At 40.7% G+C, this 17802-nt stretch overlaps 1 protein-coding gene across 1 annotated transcript; it reads left to right on the top strand.

Annotated features, from left to right (window-relative positions):
- The first annotated feature begins 954 nt into the window (after nucleotides 1-954).
- cnn3a (calponin 3, acidic a) lies at nucleotides 955-14032 on the top strand. The gene is made up of 7 exons (XM_034210711.1): nucleotides 955-1221; nucleotides 10873-10994; nucleotides 11088-11154; nucleotides 11276-11413; nucleotides 11519-11635; nucleotides 11919-12065; nucleotides 12990-14032. Exons 1-7 carry the CDS (start codon nucleotides 1165-1167, stop codon nucleotides 13329-13331), a joined length of 990 nt encoding a protein of 329 aa, XP_034066602.1. The 5' UTR covers nucleotides 955-1164; the 3' UTR covers nucleotides 13332-14032.
- Nucleotides 14033-17802: the final 3770 nt, after the last annotated feature.

Here is a 17802-nt window from a genome sequence, read left to right as displayed (position 1 = left end):
AGTTTCCGAGTCAGTGTGACATCTGGCACTATTTATAGGACAGATCTCAGAGAATCTGGAGAAGAAACACCCAGCTGTAGGAGAGGAGAAACTCCTTTCTGCTTGTTCACACTGACCACTCATACTGTACCACTTTAGCCCATAGCGAATCACTAAAATGTTGGAGTTACTAATTGAGTGAAAACTGGGAAACTGATGGCTGTGTGACCTGTGCAACAAGTTCATAAAGTAGGTGTTGGTATGAAACTGTAAAATCTATTAAAAAAAACGACAAACTCTACAATAAGTATATGTCAAAAGCTAGATAAGTGTTCCTGATGAAAGGGTTCACTCCTACAGAGGCTTAGGCATAGAAGAGTAAACACAGCTGCAGCTAATGGGAGTTCAAATGGACACGCCGACATTTCAATTAAATTATTTCCATTTAGCCTGTTCTAAAGTAGATTTAGGAATCATTGGGCAGCTTGTACAGAAGTAAACATTAGTTCCCTGACTGCTAAATGACTGCGTCAATGGAAAACCAGATCACAGTGTTTATAATGCATTTATAATCAAATTGGAATTAACATTTCAATATGTTCCGGGGTAGGATTTTAAAATGAAATGTATAAAAGGTTTCATTTTAATATAGTAATAGAAGGCCAAAACAAATATGAACATATAACTTGGTTGTTGCATTTTAATTTTTACTTTCAGATCATTTTGTGGTAATGTAATACTGCAAATGGATGAATTGTGTTTTAATGTAATTGCAGTTTATATATGGGTTTCAATAGACAATACTGCATCAGTAGTACTTTTACTTCAGATAGTGATAATAGTTATATTCAAGTTCAAAATCTGTGTGAACACTGTGATACAGTTTATGAGCCATCCTTGAGGAGCAGCAGGAGGGGGAGGGGCCTATTACAAACCAGCCCCTCTGATTGGCTGTTGAGCAGCGTCCATTATTTGGGGCAGTTTTTTGCAAAGTGAGTGAGAGCTGCAGAAAGCTCAGTGTCTCTGGTCCTCTCCTCTGACAAACTCACGGAATACTTTCCTCCTGTCTGCGTGTTCAAGAGAGAAGCAGCTGCAGTTTATAGGAGTCCTTCACCGCAGCATCTGTGCTACACTGTAGCTAAGGATACTCTTTCGGGTTTACAAGAAGAAGAAACGAACAAGAAAATGACACATTTTAATAAAGGACCGTCCTACGGATTATCTGCAGAAGTGCGAAGCAAAGTAAGTATTTACCTTTGTGTTTCAGGGAGGGGGGTTACTCAGACACTTTGAGAAGTTAACAAATACTTTTTGGACCTGAGCCATAAACACATAGCCCGTTAACGCTGGCTCTTTCTCTGGGAGAAAAGCAACACGCCGAGCACAAAGCCATTCAACTAAGTGCCAGTTTAATGTGCATTGGCGAACGGTGAACGCTGCCTAAACTTTGGGAATTTTCCAGAAATTTCGGTGCTCTTTTCAGCACATAAAAAGTCAAGAATGCGTTCAAACGGTAAACTAACAAAGGCAGGAGAAAGAAATGTGAAATGTGATCCAACAGTTGAGATTTTAGTACAAAAGTCCAGCGTGAAAGTGCAGCTCCTTGACTTTAACGGTTTAAAGTTGTGTGTTCGTTATAGTAAACCGTGTAAAACATTTAGTTACACATGAAGCAACTGTATCCCCCCCTCAATGATGGAAAACTCTCCTTTTATCCTTGTTTATGCATTGGTTTAATTTAAACTGCTTATTTTGTTGACTTTGCCCACCGTGTGTTTGCATTGTTAACATTACTTTTTATTATTTTATTAAAGGGATATGATAGAAATCCAATTGTTTGTGAATGGAGGGGCTGTGTGTCTGGGTCCTGGCATACATATGTGACATGTATTGATTTCCAATCTGTTGTCTGATGATTGCACTATTTTAAAGTTAGATTGCCACGTAGCATTAATGGTATTTTAGTAGCTTTATGGTATTAAGTATGATAATAAAGGAAAGTGTGCAACAGGAGGCTGCACTGCAAAAACGAGTGAGTTTTTAAATAAAGAGATATAAGTGATGTCTGTCTGGATGCAGACTGGTGGGGGTTGTAGGAAATGTCCAATGGATGACATCATCAGAAAATCATTGCACATTGACTTTAGTGCATTTTAATGGCATGTGTTGCATTATAGTGACACTGAGAAGTGTATTTATAAGTACTTTAAAAAAGGGACAGTGTTTTCAATCATGAACCACAAATCACATGTGCCGCTCACCATTTTTAAAGCTCCCTGTAATTTCCAAATGTTTTTCCATTACTTCAGCACACATGGATGGCCACTGGTTTAACAGTGCTGTGAAATGTGTTGACCTGCAGCAGTTTGGTCATCCATCATAAAGAACGGCATATCTGATTTGAGTGAAGTTTGAAGTTCTGCAAAAAGTCCTCATATAGATTATTGTTGGCCTATGATGCTAAAACTGGTGATTTTCCATAATACCAGTGTCTAACCATGGATTGTTCAGTAAGTAGCTTGTAAAATGGAGAATAATAGAAACAACTGTTAGTAAACCACAATGCAATCCAACCACAGGGACTTAAGCCAACTTGATTTGGACATCCCTGCTGTTCACGCAACAGTCAACGTCGGAAATAGTCAAAAAATACTGCATTAGACTTCTCCAGAGTTTCCAGCACGTTTATCAAGTGGGCAGTGTGACGGCTGACTTTATTTTGTACTTTATATCCATTTCATAACTTTTTGGGGAGCGGAAATGTATCTTTACTGACAAAAGAACATTGACTTTTGACAAAACAACAGCATGGAAATTGCTCTTCAAGAACGTATTGTCCATGTTGGCCTGAAGCTGAGGTTCAAAGTGACTTTTCAACTTGTCCATTCAGTAGCTGCTCCTGGAGAAATGCCCAGATTGGATTGGAGATCTACAATTTCATGTCACTTCAGTAAACACAGACCTCCAGAGGTGCTACTTAATGGAGTTTAGGTGTGAACTTTTAACCTTGTGTGTTGATGGGATTTGCATTACAGTGTTGATTATGGAATTGAATTAGTCAACCACTTGAGATGTCCCGCCCCTTAACCTATCATGTACAATGTGTTGGAGCTCTAGCCAATCAAAGCCGAGTGTTACAGGGAACTTTGATTTTACCCTTTGCAGTCGATGTACATGCACACAAACCCTATAGCACACTCCAGGAAAGGGAAAACCCCCAACAGCATAATAGGGCCTCTACTTTTTCCATTTGGAGGTATGTGTATTCTAAACCTGACTGTAATGTGTCAACTGCAGTCACGTAGACCCAGTTAATTGCAGAAAAACCTCCTCTGTCAGGGAGTGCACATAAACAAAAGGAGGGTGTCAGGCGGGGGCCCATCTGGGTTCCATTGCAGTGGTGTGATCAGTAGCCCATGCTCTTCTTCTCCGAGCTGCATACATCACATTCCTGAAATCCTTCAGCAAAAACCCCTCGACGAGGACCCCATCCATCGGCCCACCGCCTTTCACTTCCACTCTGCTGTGAGCATCAGGGTTTTATAGTTGGGTAGACATTTGGATTAAAAACAAGTCAGTTGTGGCGCTTTTTTTGCTGTAGGAAATATCACATTGGATGTGTACACGACAGGGTATTCTGATTAGAACGGGTTATTTAGATGAACATATATATATTGTATTTATCTAATTATTACCTCAACTTCTAAAGTCATAGGTTGTGAATGATTACCATATTGTTTTTGTTAACCAGTAATAATATAAAAAGCCATTGGCGTATTTTTGGATCTCACTTCCCAGAGATCGCCCTCTTGTCATTTTTCCTGGGAGTGTCGCCACAGACACCCAATTTGTAACGGCAAGATGACAAACACTTTGATCAGAGAGCCAAAGCTTTCAACAGCACTGTTACCTCATTCTGCGATTGTGACCTAACACTACTCGCAAATATTGTAAACGTGGGAAAAGGCGATCACATACAGCCTCGGTTAATATATTAAACGTGGTGCTTATCGGAGATAGAGTTGTTTGATTTGAACTGCAATCCGTATCGACACTTTATAAGCTGTGGAAGGAATATTATAAACCACAGGAAACAGAAAATCGGTCCATTGTGCAATAAAAGTGAATTATTTTATCAGTCAATAAAAGGCTTTGGAAGCACATTCATGTTTCAGGGGAAATGGAAAGCAGATAGATTTCCTTTGTGTGACTGGAAAAAGAAACTGGCCTCATGGAACATTTTAAAATTATTACATTATTCTGTATATTTTATTCCCTTTTCCTGTTTTAAATCCGGCTCATAAAGAGAGGCAGTTATGTGCTTTGTGTACAAAGAAAAGTGAAACCAGAGACTCTCGAGCTTTCCGGGTTATCTTGTCTTTTTTATTTCAAGAGCTCTCACTTGACTTGTTTTGAGGTGTTTGCTAAAGGTCTGGCAACAACTCTCTGCCATGAGCTTTTCAGCGTGTCTGCTCAGATCACAGCTTTTCACTGGGGTCATGAACTCTGAGTAACACATCAGGATCTGCCAGTTTGTATCGACAATGTAAAAATGTTAAAAGCTTCAAACATTTCTGTCACTACAGTAGATACAGGAGAAGACGGTAGATATGGGAACTATGCTACATAACTTTATTTCCATCGTTATATTGTGTTTATTTGACTTTATATCTTCAGCAAGACACTCCATTAAGCTGTGGCATGATGGAATGAAACTACCTTTTTCAATTGTGCGATTACCATAAAAAAATAACTGGTAAATCTAACATTGGATATTATTAGCTCACCGAGAAAAGCATTATAGCCATTTTTGATGCCTTCCCTTTGCTGATATAAAATGTCTTGAAACGCTAACCGTAGCGTATGACTGAATTCTTGAGCGTCCCTCCCACCCCCGTCCTGGAGCGTCTGTTTGTTTTGCCTGTGGGTGGCGTCCGGCGGTCCTATCAGCAAACACATTGATTGTGTTAGTGTGTGCAGAGCTGCTGGAGAGGAGAAGTCAAACAGCTCTGGTGTAACTGATGACAGCTCAGTTCATCTGCAAAACAGACCTCCTCCTGACAGACGAATCTACGCCTATCTTGCTGTGGTTTATCATCATATTTATCGCTCAATGTGAGGATTATCTCAAGGTGGACTGATTTAAAAAGCAAACCTGCGTCATTCTGAAATGCATAGATACTCTTGTGACGGAGCTTTCACAATCTGGAGGTTAAATAGACTGTTTGCTATCACTCATTTTCTATTTAGTCTTCGTCCTGTGTCCTTGTTAGTTTTTATCATGTTTATTCAACCTCATCCATATGTGCCTTTTGCCAAAGTGCAGTTGGACAAAAGTCAGAGCATTTTGAGTGTTATCTTCAAAGACAACCCTAAATATTTTCTTCGTTCTTAGTTAGTTTATTTAGGTTATGAAGGTCTTATTTTAGTCATCAGATTATATTTCACATGTTTTCTTTACATACAGTGAAGTAACCAGTTAAGTGCCTTGTGTACCAAGACAAGTTGAATTTGAAAATAATGCATATAGTATTCAAGCACTAGAGATCCATATTGTCATATTTTTCAAGACTTGAATTGTGGTTGAATAATGTGATTGTATAAAATGTTCAACTGACATCGCAAGTTGACGCCTAATTTGATTGAAACCAGGACATCTTCAAATTTGAGAGGCTAAAAACTGATCATCTAATTGACTATTGAATGAATCATTGCCGTTTTGCGAATGTCTGTCTGTGCTGTGTTACCGACTAAGAAGCACAGTCGTCATAGCGAAGGCTCTCGAGTAATGTGCTGACAGCAGAGTTCTGCACAGTGTGTTGTGAGAGCAGCCTGTGATTACCCAAGCACAGAGATGCCTCCAATTTAGACTTGCCGGAAAGACTCCCTTCCTGAGGCTATTGTTCAGCTCCAGAAAGATAACTCATTTATCACCGTCCTCACTTATATGAATGGAGTTAGTCCGGTGATGCTGAAAAATGCTGGGTTGTCCGGCAAAAAGTTTGAACCACGCTCAACTTTTACAAACATTGTTATAACTGGCCAACCACTTACTGCACAAGAACACATTCCTGGTGTGTTTATGCAGGTCTTTAAGGTTAAATAATAACCGTTCCGATCACTTTCCAGAGTATAACCATGTCTCGTAGTTTCATAAACCTCTGTGAAGTTATTTGGCGTTTTACCACCCTCATAGATCCATTTCTTAAACTTGACTTCTGAACAGCCACTTAGTAACATTGTTTTCTCGATTCTTTCTGCTGTTAGGATTGTGTGGAGCAAGATGTTCCAGACACTGCACTTTGCCTGTGGCCTTCAGTCTTTGATAAACACATTATTGTTTAACAGATTACTGCTATTAGCAATGTGGCTACCATCAAATTGGAAACTACAAGTTGTAGACTAAAGTTTCTGTTTGCTGCAGGTTAAAGGTTTTTGCTGAAATGTCCAAATGATAATCTTTACTAAATCTTTGGGTTAGACTTTGACTGGAATCCTTTGAAAGCAACTGTTGTTTTTTCAACCGCGATTGGGTTTGTTGGTTTGTTTGTCAAGATTACGGAGCGACTTTTGGCCAGATTTCCATGAAACTTGGTTTAAGGGTGTAGCATTGGCCAAGGAAGAAGCCAGTGGCGGCCGGCCCATAGGGGCGCTAGGGGCTACCTCTTCCCACATACAAAAAAATATTTAATAAAAAAATATATATTTAAAAAAAATATATATATTTTTTATTTTTAATGAACAAGGTAAATATCATACAATTGGTATCAGTAAAATGTATAATCTACAATAAAATCTCGTTTAAAATGGTGTTACGATGTCTAAAGTTACTGATAAGTCACATGTTTCCTGCCTGGCCTTGCCCGTGGCATTAGTTTATCATTACCGGGCGGAGCCCCCGAGCCAAACAGCAGCAACCAGCACGTTGCAAAAGTCTCAATAGTAAACTGTGCCGCCGAAACATAATTTCAGCCAATCAGCGCCGTCAAATATTTTGGTCACGAGGGCACTCACGTTGCTTACGTGCGTTGACGTGAGTTGTTTTTTAGACTCGTGAGTGACCAAGGTGACGCAGTATTTGGATGATAATGGTGTGCAGGTGGAGTCGCCGGACCTCGGTCCGCACCCAATTCCGTGCAAGAGCTACTCTCCAATCCTTTCGAAAGGAGAAGTTTGGGAGATAAATTGATACTTAAAGACCTTGGACCGGACCAACCCGATTTGTATATATCACAGCAAGCTCGTGAAAAAGACAAAACGTATCAACGAGGCTTCTCACGTAGCTGGTACACCAGAAAGGCATGGCTAGCTGGATGCAAACAGGTAAATGCTATCTTTTGTTTCCCATGCTTGCTCTTCAAACAGCCGGGCACAGATACGATCTGTTCAGAAACTAGACAAAAGTGAAACAAGTACAAACCACAGACTGTCTGTGTCATGGAGAATACAGTCGCTGCTTTATTTATGTCTGCATAGGCCGTTGATGTGAGTGTGGACGGTCGGAGCATATATAACGTTAGCTTAGCCAAGCTCCATTCAGAAAACAAGCATTCTAAAAGGTTTTTCACCTGCCGTCTGTCTGCAGACTTGTCAAAGCATTAATTCATGGTTTTTACTAACCGGTATCAGTATGTTGTTACGTCGGCATCATTTAGAAACGTGTATTACAATTTAATCACGGTCAAATATGTTCATTTTGTTGTAGTTGTAGCTCCCGAGCCAGCGCGTCTTGTTTGAATGATGCGAGTAAACACAGCTGGCAGCCGCGGTGAAACTCGAGCGACTAGAGCGAAGCGAATATTCGCATCGCGTCCGGTCTGAACGCAGCATTAAAGCGAGCTCCGCGCTGCACTGGAAACGCGCCATTACATCACCAGAAGTCCTAATTTAAGGGGTCATTTCTCCCAAAATACTCACTATATCAACAGCCCCACCAAAACAAATTTCCACCAGCCGCCACTGGAAGAAGCCATAACATTTTGGAGCGGATACGGGCTGGACTTGGCAATCTGAGTATCCACCTAGTTGGGAATCAATCTGGTCCCATCATGATTTACTGTTTACTCTGAATATCTGAGTTTTGGCTCCATGGGGAGGAAACAATCAGACGTATGAAGAGGATACTCTGTGTTTTGGGTAATTGCGATGGGCATAGCATCGTATACACACTATATAATTAACCAAAAAAGGTTGATTGTTCACTGACGGATGAATTGATGGAGGAAATAATGAGTAGTTGCAGCAGCCAGATCTATTCTTCTCCTGTGAAACTCTGACTTGATGACACGGCTCCTCTCGCCACACTTATGTTGGGAGTTTTTCATGCGCCGGGATGGTTATATATTAATGAATAGCTGGCGCTCTGTTTGCTCAGCCTTGGTTCAGGACTCGGCCATGTGTATGATGTGACAAAATGCTAAGCAGCTTCATGCTGATTAACCACTGTGGTTGGATGGTGTTGTTATGTTTCACATTACTATCAGCCTTTCTTATCTGTGCCTGACTGAAACCGGTTCTGACTACATAACTGTGATTGTTCGTTCCTGTGAGAGTGTTAAACAGTAGCTCTGAACCCTTTAAAAAAAAAATGTGAGCAGTTTCATGCTGTCATCAGGAAATGCTTTTGGGTAGAGATTAAATGGCGCAGGGGTTTGTCGGATTTTCCATTCCAGCTGGCTCACATTTCAGATTTCACCCTTCCAGATTTCCCCTCAGAAGCTCAGTTTCCATCGTAAGAATCAGATCCTTTTTTCCAATGCCTGCTTTTTTTCCCCTTTTTTTCCTGAGAGTTTTTTGGCAATCTTCCTCGATAATAACTGCCGGGAGTCGTGAAGAGAGAATTACTCCCCCTCTCTAATCATTCCAGCTCCTCAATGGGGTTCCTCTCCTCTGATATCATGCGTAGTAGAGAAGAGGTAACCTTTCACTGTAACCTTTCACTGGGGCACAACATCCTGTTTGGCTTTTAACAAGAGCTGGGAGGAGGAGAGAGGATATGAAAAAAATTCATATTTGTGTTTTCATTTCATGACGGCAAGACACATTTCTGACTGTGCAATGCACTCAATGTTATAGGTCATATAACTAACTAAAACTTTGCCAATAGGTTATTCCTTTGAGTAATTGTCAATGCAAAAATGAGGAAAATAAAGAGCTTTTTGAACATTAAAGCATGGAGACATGTCGCAGTAGAGACACTAAATATGAACCTGAATGAGCACAATACAATATGTCCTCTCTAATAATGTAGAAAACTATGTGATCTGCAGGTGACAGCTGGCATTTTCAGGGGGGTGAATATTTCTGTGGTATGATAACTGCATAGCAAGACAGCACAAGAAAAGTCAGGTGTACATATGGACATGGAAACATGGGCTGGATACCTGTTGTCTTTTCAGACATTTCATAGATTGAATGATTAATCAGTTTGAAAAGGCAACATAATCTGCAGATCAGTAACTAGTTGATTCAGGACACAGGGAATATGTTGAAAATGTAAATGAGAAATTATGTGTTTTTGGAGGAATTGCATCACTAAGAAACAAATACTATTGAAGAATTAAAGCTGCACAATAATCAACATGTCCAATGGTCAAATCACAGGAAGCACACTGTTTGTTAATGGCTAGATGTGTGTTGAAAGACTTTTTGAATGAAGCATTGTGGAGATATCCCGGTATACAAATGGTATTTTCCGGACTAAACATATTTATTTCTTATTTACAAAACATCCAACTATAAACTGATGAGTCCCTCAATCATATCTCAATTGAAATATCAGTCAAACATATTCGCCATTAGTTATTTTTTCCAAATTCTGCAGCCCTTAAACTAGAGCAGGTGACTTTGAAGAGTAAAAAATACATTCAGTGTTTTCACGGTGAAATAGTGGCGGCTCACTGAAACCTGAGAGACACAGATGGTTTTTATCTCTGGGATTCTTCTCCGAGTGTAAGCGGAGTGGACTCTGCGCCCGGCTGTGGGTGAGCAGTCTGTGGGATGTTTACTCTGTGTCAGCCAACACTTAAACTCTGTTTAGAGATGGGAGGAGGATTACTGTACAGATTGAATCTCTCTCATTGCAACACTTTGTCCGTCTAGTGTTGAAGAACTGAGGGTGTGATTAAGGGTTTGATACACCTGAAACAGTATTTAGTCAAATGTGTGCTTCAATAACATCTCAATTCAAAGTATTTACCTGTTCTCCCTGATATCTCTCTCTGAGCTCTGTGTTGCGTACTGTACATGATTATGGGCACTTTCAGACTGTTTCTCTTCGAAGGCAGGGTGGTTGTAAACTGGAAAAGTGACAGGATTATCTGTGTGAAGAATGACTATTAAGAGCTTCAGTTAAAGGTTAAAAACCGGTCCCTTCAATTGTGGAAACGGTCAAAAAGAAAACAAGATGAGAAAAAGAGTAGTTCATTCTTTGTTTCTGCTTATGTGTCACACATCACTGAAAGCTAAATACCATTTACACTCAAGTAAATTGTGTCATTGCTTGTTTTTTATTCATGTTTCTTGTCTTAGTTTGAAAGAGACTTCTAATGAACTCAAATCAAGTCCATTTATATTCCATGATCGTTGGAAAGTCTGAGTATTGTTATTTTGATGTGTTTTGTGTGAACCAGTCAGTGTAGGGGACTTTTTCTCATGTTCATGAAGGGTCCCATTGTTACTGCGGTATGTGTGTCAGTGTATGCAATACCTGTGTGGATCCAAGCATCTCATATTACAACTTATTATATAACCTATCGAGTGGTTTGACTTCTTTGTACTCCCTATCATCTTTACGTGATTATTTACTACTCAACTGACTAGTGAAAGTACATTTATATCAGACCTACAGTCTCTTTCACTGCAGCAGGTTTAACATGATGCTTTTTCTCTCAGATTGCTCAGAAATATGACACACAAAAGGAAGAGGATCTCCGATTCTGGATTGAGGAGAGAACACAAATGCCCATTGGAGAGAACTTCACGAAAGGCTTGAAGGACGGAGTCATCCTCTGCAAGTAAGTATCACACAGAAACATGGCACGGCAGATCAAAGAGATATCCTCTGGGGTTTTCCGTCTGATTCATGTTGTGCTTTCCTTTCTCTTAAGTCTGATTAATAACCTGCAACCTGAGTCAGTGAGGAAAATCAACCACTCACAGCTGAACTGGCACAAGGTAAGACACTCATGAGTTCACTCAGACTCATTCATGAAGCTTTCTCTGCTTTATTTGTGCTGTTGTTGCTTCCTCCTGGTTTTGTTGGACACCCATCATTTCCTCTTTTTTTCCATTGCAGCTGGAAAACCTTGGGAATTTCATCAAAGCCATCCTGGCCTATGGCCTAAAGCCCAATGACATCTTTGAGGCCAATGACCTGTTTGAAAGTGGGAACATGACTCAAGTCCAGACCACACTGCTCGCGCTGGCCAGCATGGTGAGGACAGGGGGGCATTGTCCGCTGAGGAACACATTTTCTATTGTTGCAGGAAATACATCTAATGTCATGTCAGGGCTTTGATGAGCATGTTCTCTCTTCCAGTCAAAGACCAGAGGTTCGGACACAAAGATTGATATCGGAGTGAAATATGCAGACAAACAGACCCGACATTTTGATGACGAGAAGATCAAGGCCGGTCAGTGCGTCATCGGACTGCAGGTAACTATCACTGGAGATAAGGGGACTCTTATGACAACTCATGAACTGGATGTAACTGAGAGCTTGTGTTTAGTTTGTAGCTTTAAATATAACCGCTGTAGTTCCAGAGAAATAAACAGAGGCTGCCTTTTCCCTAGTCTTATTTCTACTGCGGTGAAGCAACCATTGGAATCTAAGTTAAAGCATTAAAATAAATAAAAGGTTGTGTAATGAGGTACATGTGAATGGTTCAAAACAACAAGGCTGATGTATAATTGGATTTCCTATCTTCCTTCGTCCTCAGATGGGGACAAACAAGTGTGCGAGTCAGGCGGGGATGACTGCGTACGGCACCAGGAGACATCTGTATGATCCAAAGACCCAGACGGACAAACCCTTCGACCAGACCACCATCAGCCTGCAGATGGGAACCAACAAAGGAGCCAGCCAGGTTGAAACCCACTCCTCTTTTTATGCTTCTCTTATTAGATCTTTTTTATTTCCAACAGATCCCGAGAGGAGACTTAAACAGTTAAATACTAGAAGGGCACAAAGTGAGCAGACCCTGCCAAGGCTGTTCCCATAAGTGAAAAATAATGTGTAAATCCACCCCGGAGTCAGATCAGCTTAAGTTGAATGCGTTTTTGGCACAATAGCCAAAGTTGATGCGGGTAATATCACTTACTGTACAACCCTCACTTAAAAAAACGAACTATCCCTTTAAACAGATGTACTTCCTGGAACTTGTCCAATTAGAGTGTTTAGCAGAGATGGGAAGTAGTGGAGTACAAATACTTCGTTACTCTACTTAAGTACATTTTTCTGGTATCAGTACTTTACTCCACTACTTGTTTTTCTGACGACTTTTTACTTTGACTTCTTACATGTTGAACCCAAATACCTGTACTTTCTACTTCTTACATGTTCCTTTAGTCTGAATGTGTGTTTGATGCGTGATCATTATTCTTTAGAGTCATTGCGTGCCTATTGATTTGAACACGATCCGTGTATCCATCATTTCCTGGTCTTCTCTAAAGAAGAGGGACCAATGGAAACGTTGTCATGTTGCCGTTGTTCAGCATGGAAACATTCATTAGCTAACAATGACATTATTGTTCTATTAATATAAAGGGAGGTCAGGTACTCTTTAAAACAGCTGCTAGTTATGGGTACTTTTTACTGAAGTACATTTCAAAGCCTCTTTACTTTGACTTGAGTAAAGAAGTTTAGTCAGTACTTTAGTCAGTACTTTAAACACGAGTATCTGTACTTCCACTTGAGTAAAGGATGTGTGTACTTTTGCCATCTCTGGCGTTGAGTACCAGTGTATGATTTCCACCTCCATCATGTTAACTTTCCGCTCCCCCCCCCTCAGGCGGGCATGTCGGCCCCCGGGACCCGCAGAGACATCTACGACCAGAAGACGGCGCAGCAGCCGATGGACAACTCCACCATCTCCCTGCAGATGGGCACCAACAAGGTGGCGTCCCAGAGAGGTATGAGTGTATATGGTCTGGGCCGACAGGTGTACGACCCCAAGTACTGCGCCCCCCCCACAGAGCCCGTGATCCACGCCAACGGCAGCCAGGGCACCGGCACCAACGGCTCGGAGATCAGCGACAGTGACTATCAGGCAGAGTTCCCAGAGGAGGAGTACCAGGGAGCGTACCAGGACGAATACAGCCCCCACTACACCGACCAGGGCATTGACTATTAGAGGAGACCCCCACTTCCACATCAGTATTACCTAGTGCATTTTATAAACCACACAACAGAGCAAGTCTTTTGCTATCCTCACTATGTTTTTTTCCTTCTTCTCGGAGCATACAATGAAATGTTGCTTTCCTTCTTCACCTTTTTTTTTTAAGGCTGTGAGAAGCTGTAGTGGCATATATTAATGAGACAAGAGTGATGATGATGATGATGATGATGATGATGATGTTTTAAGCTTAAGAGCATTCCCTTTTTTAATACCCACTTTTTTTAAAAGATGTTTAAATGATGGAGGTAGTGATAACGTTGTGGGCTGGCGGTGTAGCATCAGGTGAAGCTGCTGCATTCAGTGTGTGTTCCTGGACTGAAACTGGGCTAATGATCCACGTGAGAGGAACGATATGATTTATCTTCATCTTATCCAGCCTCTGTCCAGTCATACTGGAATTCCTTCTTTTATTTGTACTTCATGTAATCACTAGATAGTGTTTCCTTCTTTTAATGACGGTCCAGACGACCAAACCCAAGCTGACTTTTACTCTACAGACGTACTTCCTCGTTCCATTAAATGACCTATATTTTCATATTATTCCTCTTGTATTCTCAAACTGTATTTATTGCAATGTCTCTCATTGTAAAGCAGTCCACTGTTATATGGTTTGTAAAGAAAATGGTATGTTATAAATAAAGCCTTACATTCTTCAATTCTGGGACCCTGTCTGCACACTATTGTTACAGAAATCACAACCTGCTACATTAATTTCTTTAGCTTCAAAGTGGTTATATAGGAACATATAAAGCCATTTCATGCTGCACTGCCTTTAAGAGGGGACATATGGGAGTGTGTACTATTCATAGTTAATGAATAGCAACGAGCAGTAACAGGAGGATGGTGAAAAAACGATTATAGCCCTGATGTTTGTACAAACAACGGTCACGCATGACTTCATTTTAAACTAAGTGGAATATAGGCATCATATGATGGCTAACTCAATATTATAGGGGTTTTTTGTTTATCATTAGAAAGGCTTAAAGGCTCTGTCTGGTGATGCCCTGTCTTCATTTGTTTAAATTAGGCAACAAATCCCAAGCGCATCAAATCAATGTTTCGTATCAACTGCCAAAGCCTGATATATATGATCACAATCTTCCATAAAATGCACCAAAAAATATTGGATAATAAAGAAGAAAAACAATATTAAAGAATTAGAATAACATTACCTTTTATTTTTGACGTAAGCATGTTTCTTTTAATTAGTGATGATGCCATAGGCCAAAATTGACAGTAACTGATATCTAAAATACAGACCTTGTCAAGGGATTGCAAAAACATTTGTCCTCCATAGATAGCAACATCCATGGCGAACGGGGAGATTAAACTGTCTGGCTGTGAAAAAGGAAACAAGCATGGCTAACTTTAAACTAATCTTTGATCTTATTTATCAGTGCTCTCCATTGTTTGTACAGTTTCCATACTGTTCCGCACGTTTACTCTCTAAGGTCATAATGAGTGTTTCCAAAAGCCATGCAGATTGTTTTGTGATGCCACCCTGAGCCCCTGCACCCTCCTGGTTAAATGTAGTCATCTCTCATTGTGGATCAAACAGGCTCTGTGTGTCCTTCAGAGAGCGGAGGACAAAGAGTGAGCAGCCAATGGGCTTCATGAGAATGTGATGGCATTCATTCAAAGCCCCCCCCACCACCACCATCCCGTCCGCTGCTCAGGAATAATCACCGCTTTGTGCCGGCCTGAGGAATCCAGGGTGAAAACGCAACTCAATTATAGAGAGGCAATCCAAAAAAGCATGGTAACCGCGGCAACCACAGAGGGCCCTTTAGGGGAGGAATAAAAACACACAACCCCGTCCTGCAGCCTGAAACCAACACGGTGGTGCTGGGACCCTCCCACTGCTCGAGGGCCAAAAACATGTCAGGGTGGGGGGGTTTGTGATAAATGATGCAGCATTTTCATTGGCCCAGAGAAGAGCCACAGCATGGGGCTGCCTCAGGTCGGTGGTGTCAAACCTGAGCAGTTAATGACACCGCCTTCACGTAAGAATTTGTGAGGTTTGTGGATTTTAGCTGACTGGTTAAACCCTGCAGGATGACACAGCAGATAATTTCATCATTACCACAGCTTTGAACTAAATGATTAGAAGTTAAGTGTGTCTTGGTTGTTAGTCAGACCCTGGTTAATGGAGTAGCTACACACATCCTTCACACAAGTAGAAGTACAGATACTCATGTTTAAAAAGTACTGACTAAACATCTTTACTCAAGTAAAAGTAAGGAAGAATGGGCTTTGAAATAAAGTAGCAATAACTACCAACTGTTTTATAGAGTCAATCTGGTAACTGGACCAGATCATTCAAGAATTTATATTTCCAATTGTAATACTGTCATTGTCATACATACACACTGCTCATGTTGTCTGAGGCTGAAATTAGCGCTCATTGACTGATGATCACGCCACCAAATGTAGATTTAAACTAAAGCCTGTTTTGAAAATGTAAAAAAAGGTATTTGGGAGTAAAAGTTAAAATTGTCGGAAAAATAAATAGTGGAGTAAAGCACTAATACCAGAAAAAGCTAATGAAGTACATTAACAACGTATTTGCACCTTACTACTTCCAAACCCCCGTTATTGCAGGATTAAGTGACCATGAGGAATGCTGCAGCTTCAGGAGCGGAGCAGTCTGTGGAAACACTCCCAGTCTGGACTTTATTAGTATGGGATTTCCCACTCTCCTGGTCCTCGGGCTATAATTCAATGCACCTCTGCACGGGTGGGGGGGCAGAGGAACTGTGCAGAGTGCTGGCAGACACACGGGTGGCTGGGATGTTTGATTTCCAGCCACTGACAGGCCGCTGATGATCCATGGCTGACAGGGAGCATCAGGACCTCAATGCCAAACTCAGTGGAGGGAAGACAGACACAAAATGGCCACCCACCACAGAAGAAAAACACTGTTTCACACAGTTATATTTTGACACACATAGTACCACCAGGACCAAGAAACAGTAAAAACAATGTATGTATGTATGTGCCAGATATATACATAAATATGTATGAAGAAATGAGCCCTCCCTGAGGAAAAAAGCTGCCTCTTTGTTGGGGGGAGATACAAGTATGTCATGGCTAGCAGCTACATTTAATTATTAATATCAATAGTTAATGACACTGTTTCTCTGGTTTACTTAGCTTACTTAAAGGTGGGGTAGGTTATTTTGGAGAAACCAGCTCGAGTGCGCTAGAATTTGAAAATACACAGCCGGAAAAAATCTGCCACTTCCTTACACACACGAACGCGCACATGACCAATGAGGGCACGAGATACATTTGTGCACAGATGGAAGGCTGACAGGCAGGTAGGCCATCCAGTTACTTTAGCCGGGCCGGCTCAGATGATTGGTCGTGCTTTTTACAGCACCACGGCTTCCACAGATGATATTTTTTTAATGGATTTTTTGTCAAAGCACTTAAGATATTCATTGCTATCGGGATGTTAAGAGCATTCAATGGAATATAACAAAAAATGTATCTCGAGCCGGTTTCTCAAACGTACCTACCTCACCGTTAATGACACTGTTTCTCTGGTTTACTTTAAGAGTGGAGAGAGACTGAACATCCTTGAAAGAATTCACTTTAACAGTCAGCTGCTCCTGTTTTTTCAAAAGACTTTCCACAAAGATCACTCCCCCTCCTCCATTGTGAAAGCTTTAGTGCAGAGGTGAGTCAGGCTGAAGTTTACTGCACTGATGGAGCCTACAGAGAATGAAAGCCTGCACACACATCACAATTACTGTAAAGGCCTCTCATTGACAAAAAGCATTCCCAACCATGAACTCTAATTACGTTCCAACAAACTACAGTGAGGACACAAGGTCAAAGGTGGACAGACGGTCAGGATTTCACAGGAAGTTTAATACAAGAGATTAACTTTTCAAATGAATTAATGTATTTATTTGGGATCAAGGACCATGCATACAAATACACTAATCTCAGAAAATAGATGATTTAATAGTGATTGTAAAATAAAGCAAGGTCTTCTCATGGAGATGCAATGCAGTTACGATCGGTGAACATACTGACCTCTTGTGGATTTTCTGCAGAATTACTATCTGAAGATGATAACAATTATGTTTTCTCTCTCGTATTTTGAAATCTAGATATTTGCACTAAGCCAGTATCTATTTTCATCTAATATTTTAATTAGAAAGAGCTTTTCAATCAATATTCTATCATATACATTATTTAGTGTGCATTGAGATTTAACATATAACGCTTGACGAAGTTCCCAAATAATCCCAAAGGTTTGTATGTGAGATTTAATTAGTTAACAGAGCAAATAATGACAAATATTTCCCTGAACGTGAACAGGAAGATTGTTAAAATTATTGTAAAATGTGCACTTCACAAATCACCCAGCAGGCTGCAGCCTTTTAAAGGAATTTGCAGTAAGATTCAAATAGAA

This window comes from Gymnodraco acuticeps, unplaced genomic scaffold (genome assembly GCF_902827175.1).
Source record: "Gymnodraco acuticeps unplaced genomic scaffold, fGymAcu1.1, whole genome shotgun sequence".
Lineage (NCBI taxonomy): Eukaryota > Metazoa > Chordata > Actinopteri > Perciformes > Bathydraconidae > Gymnodraco > Gymnodraco acuticeps.
This window is presented reverse-complemented; position numbering and strand designations above follow the sequence as displayed.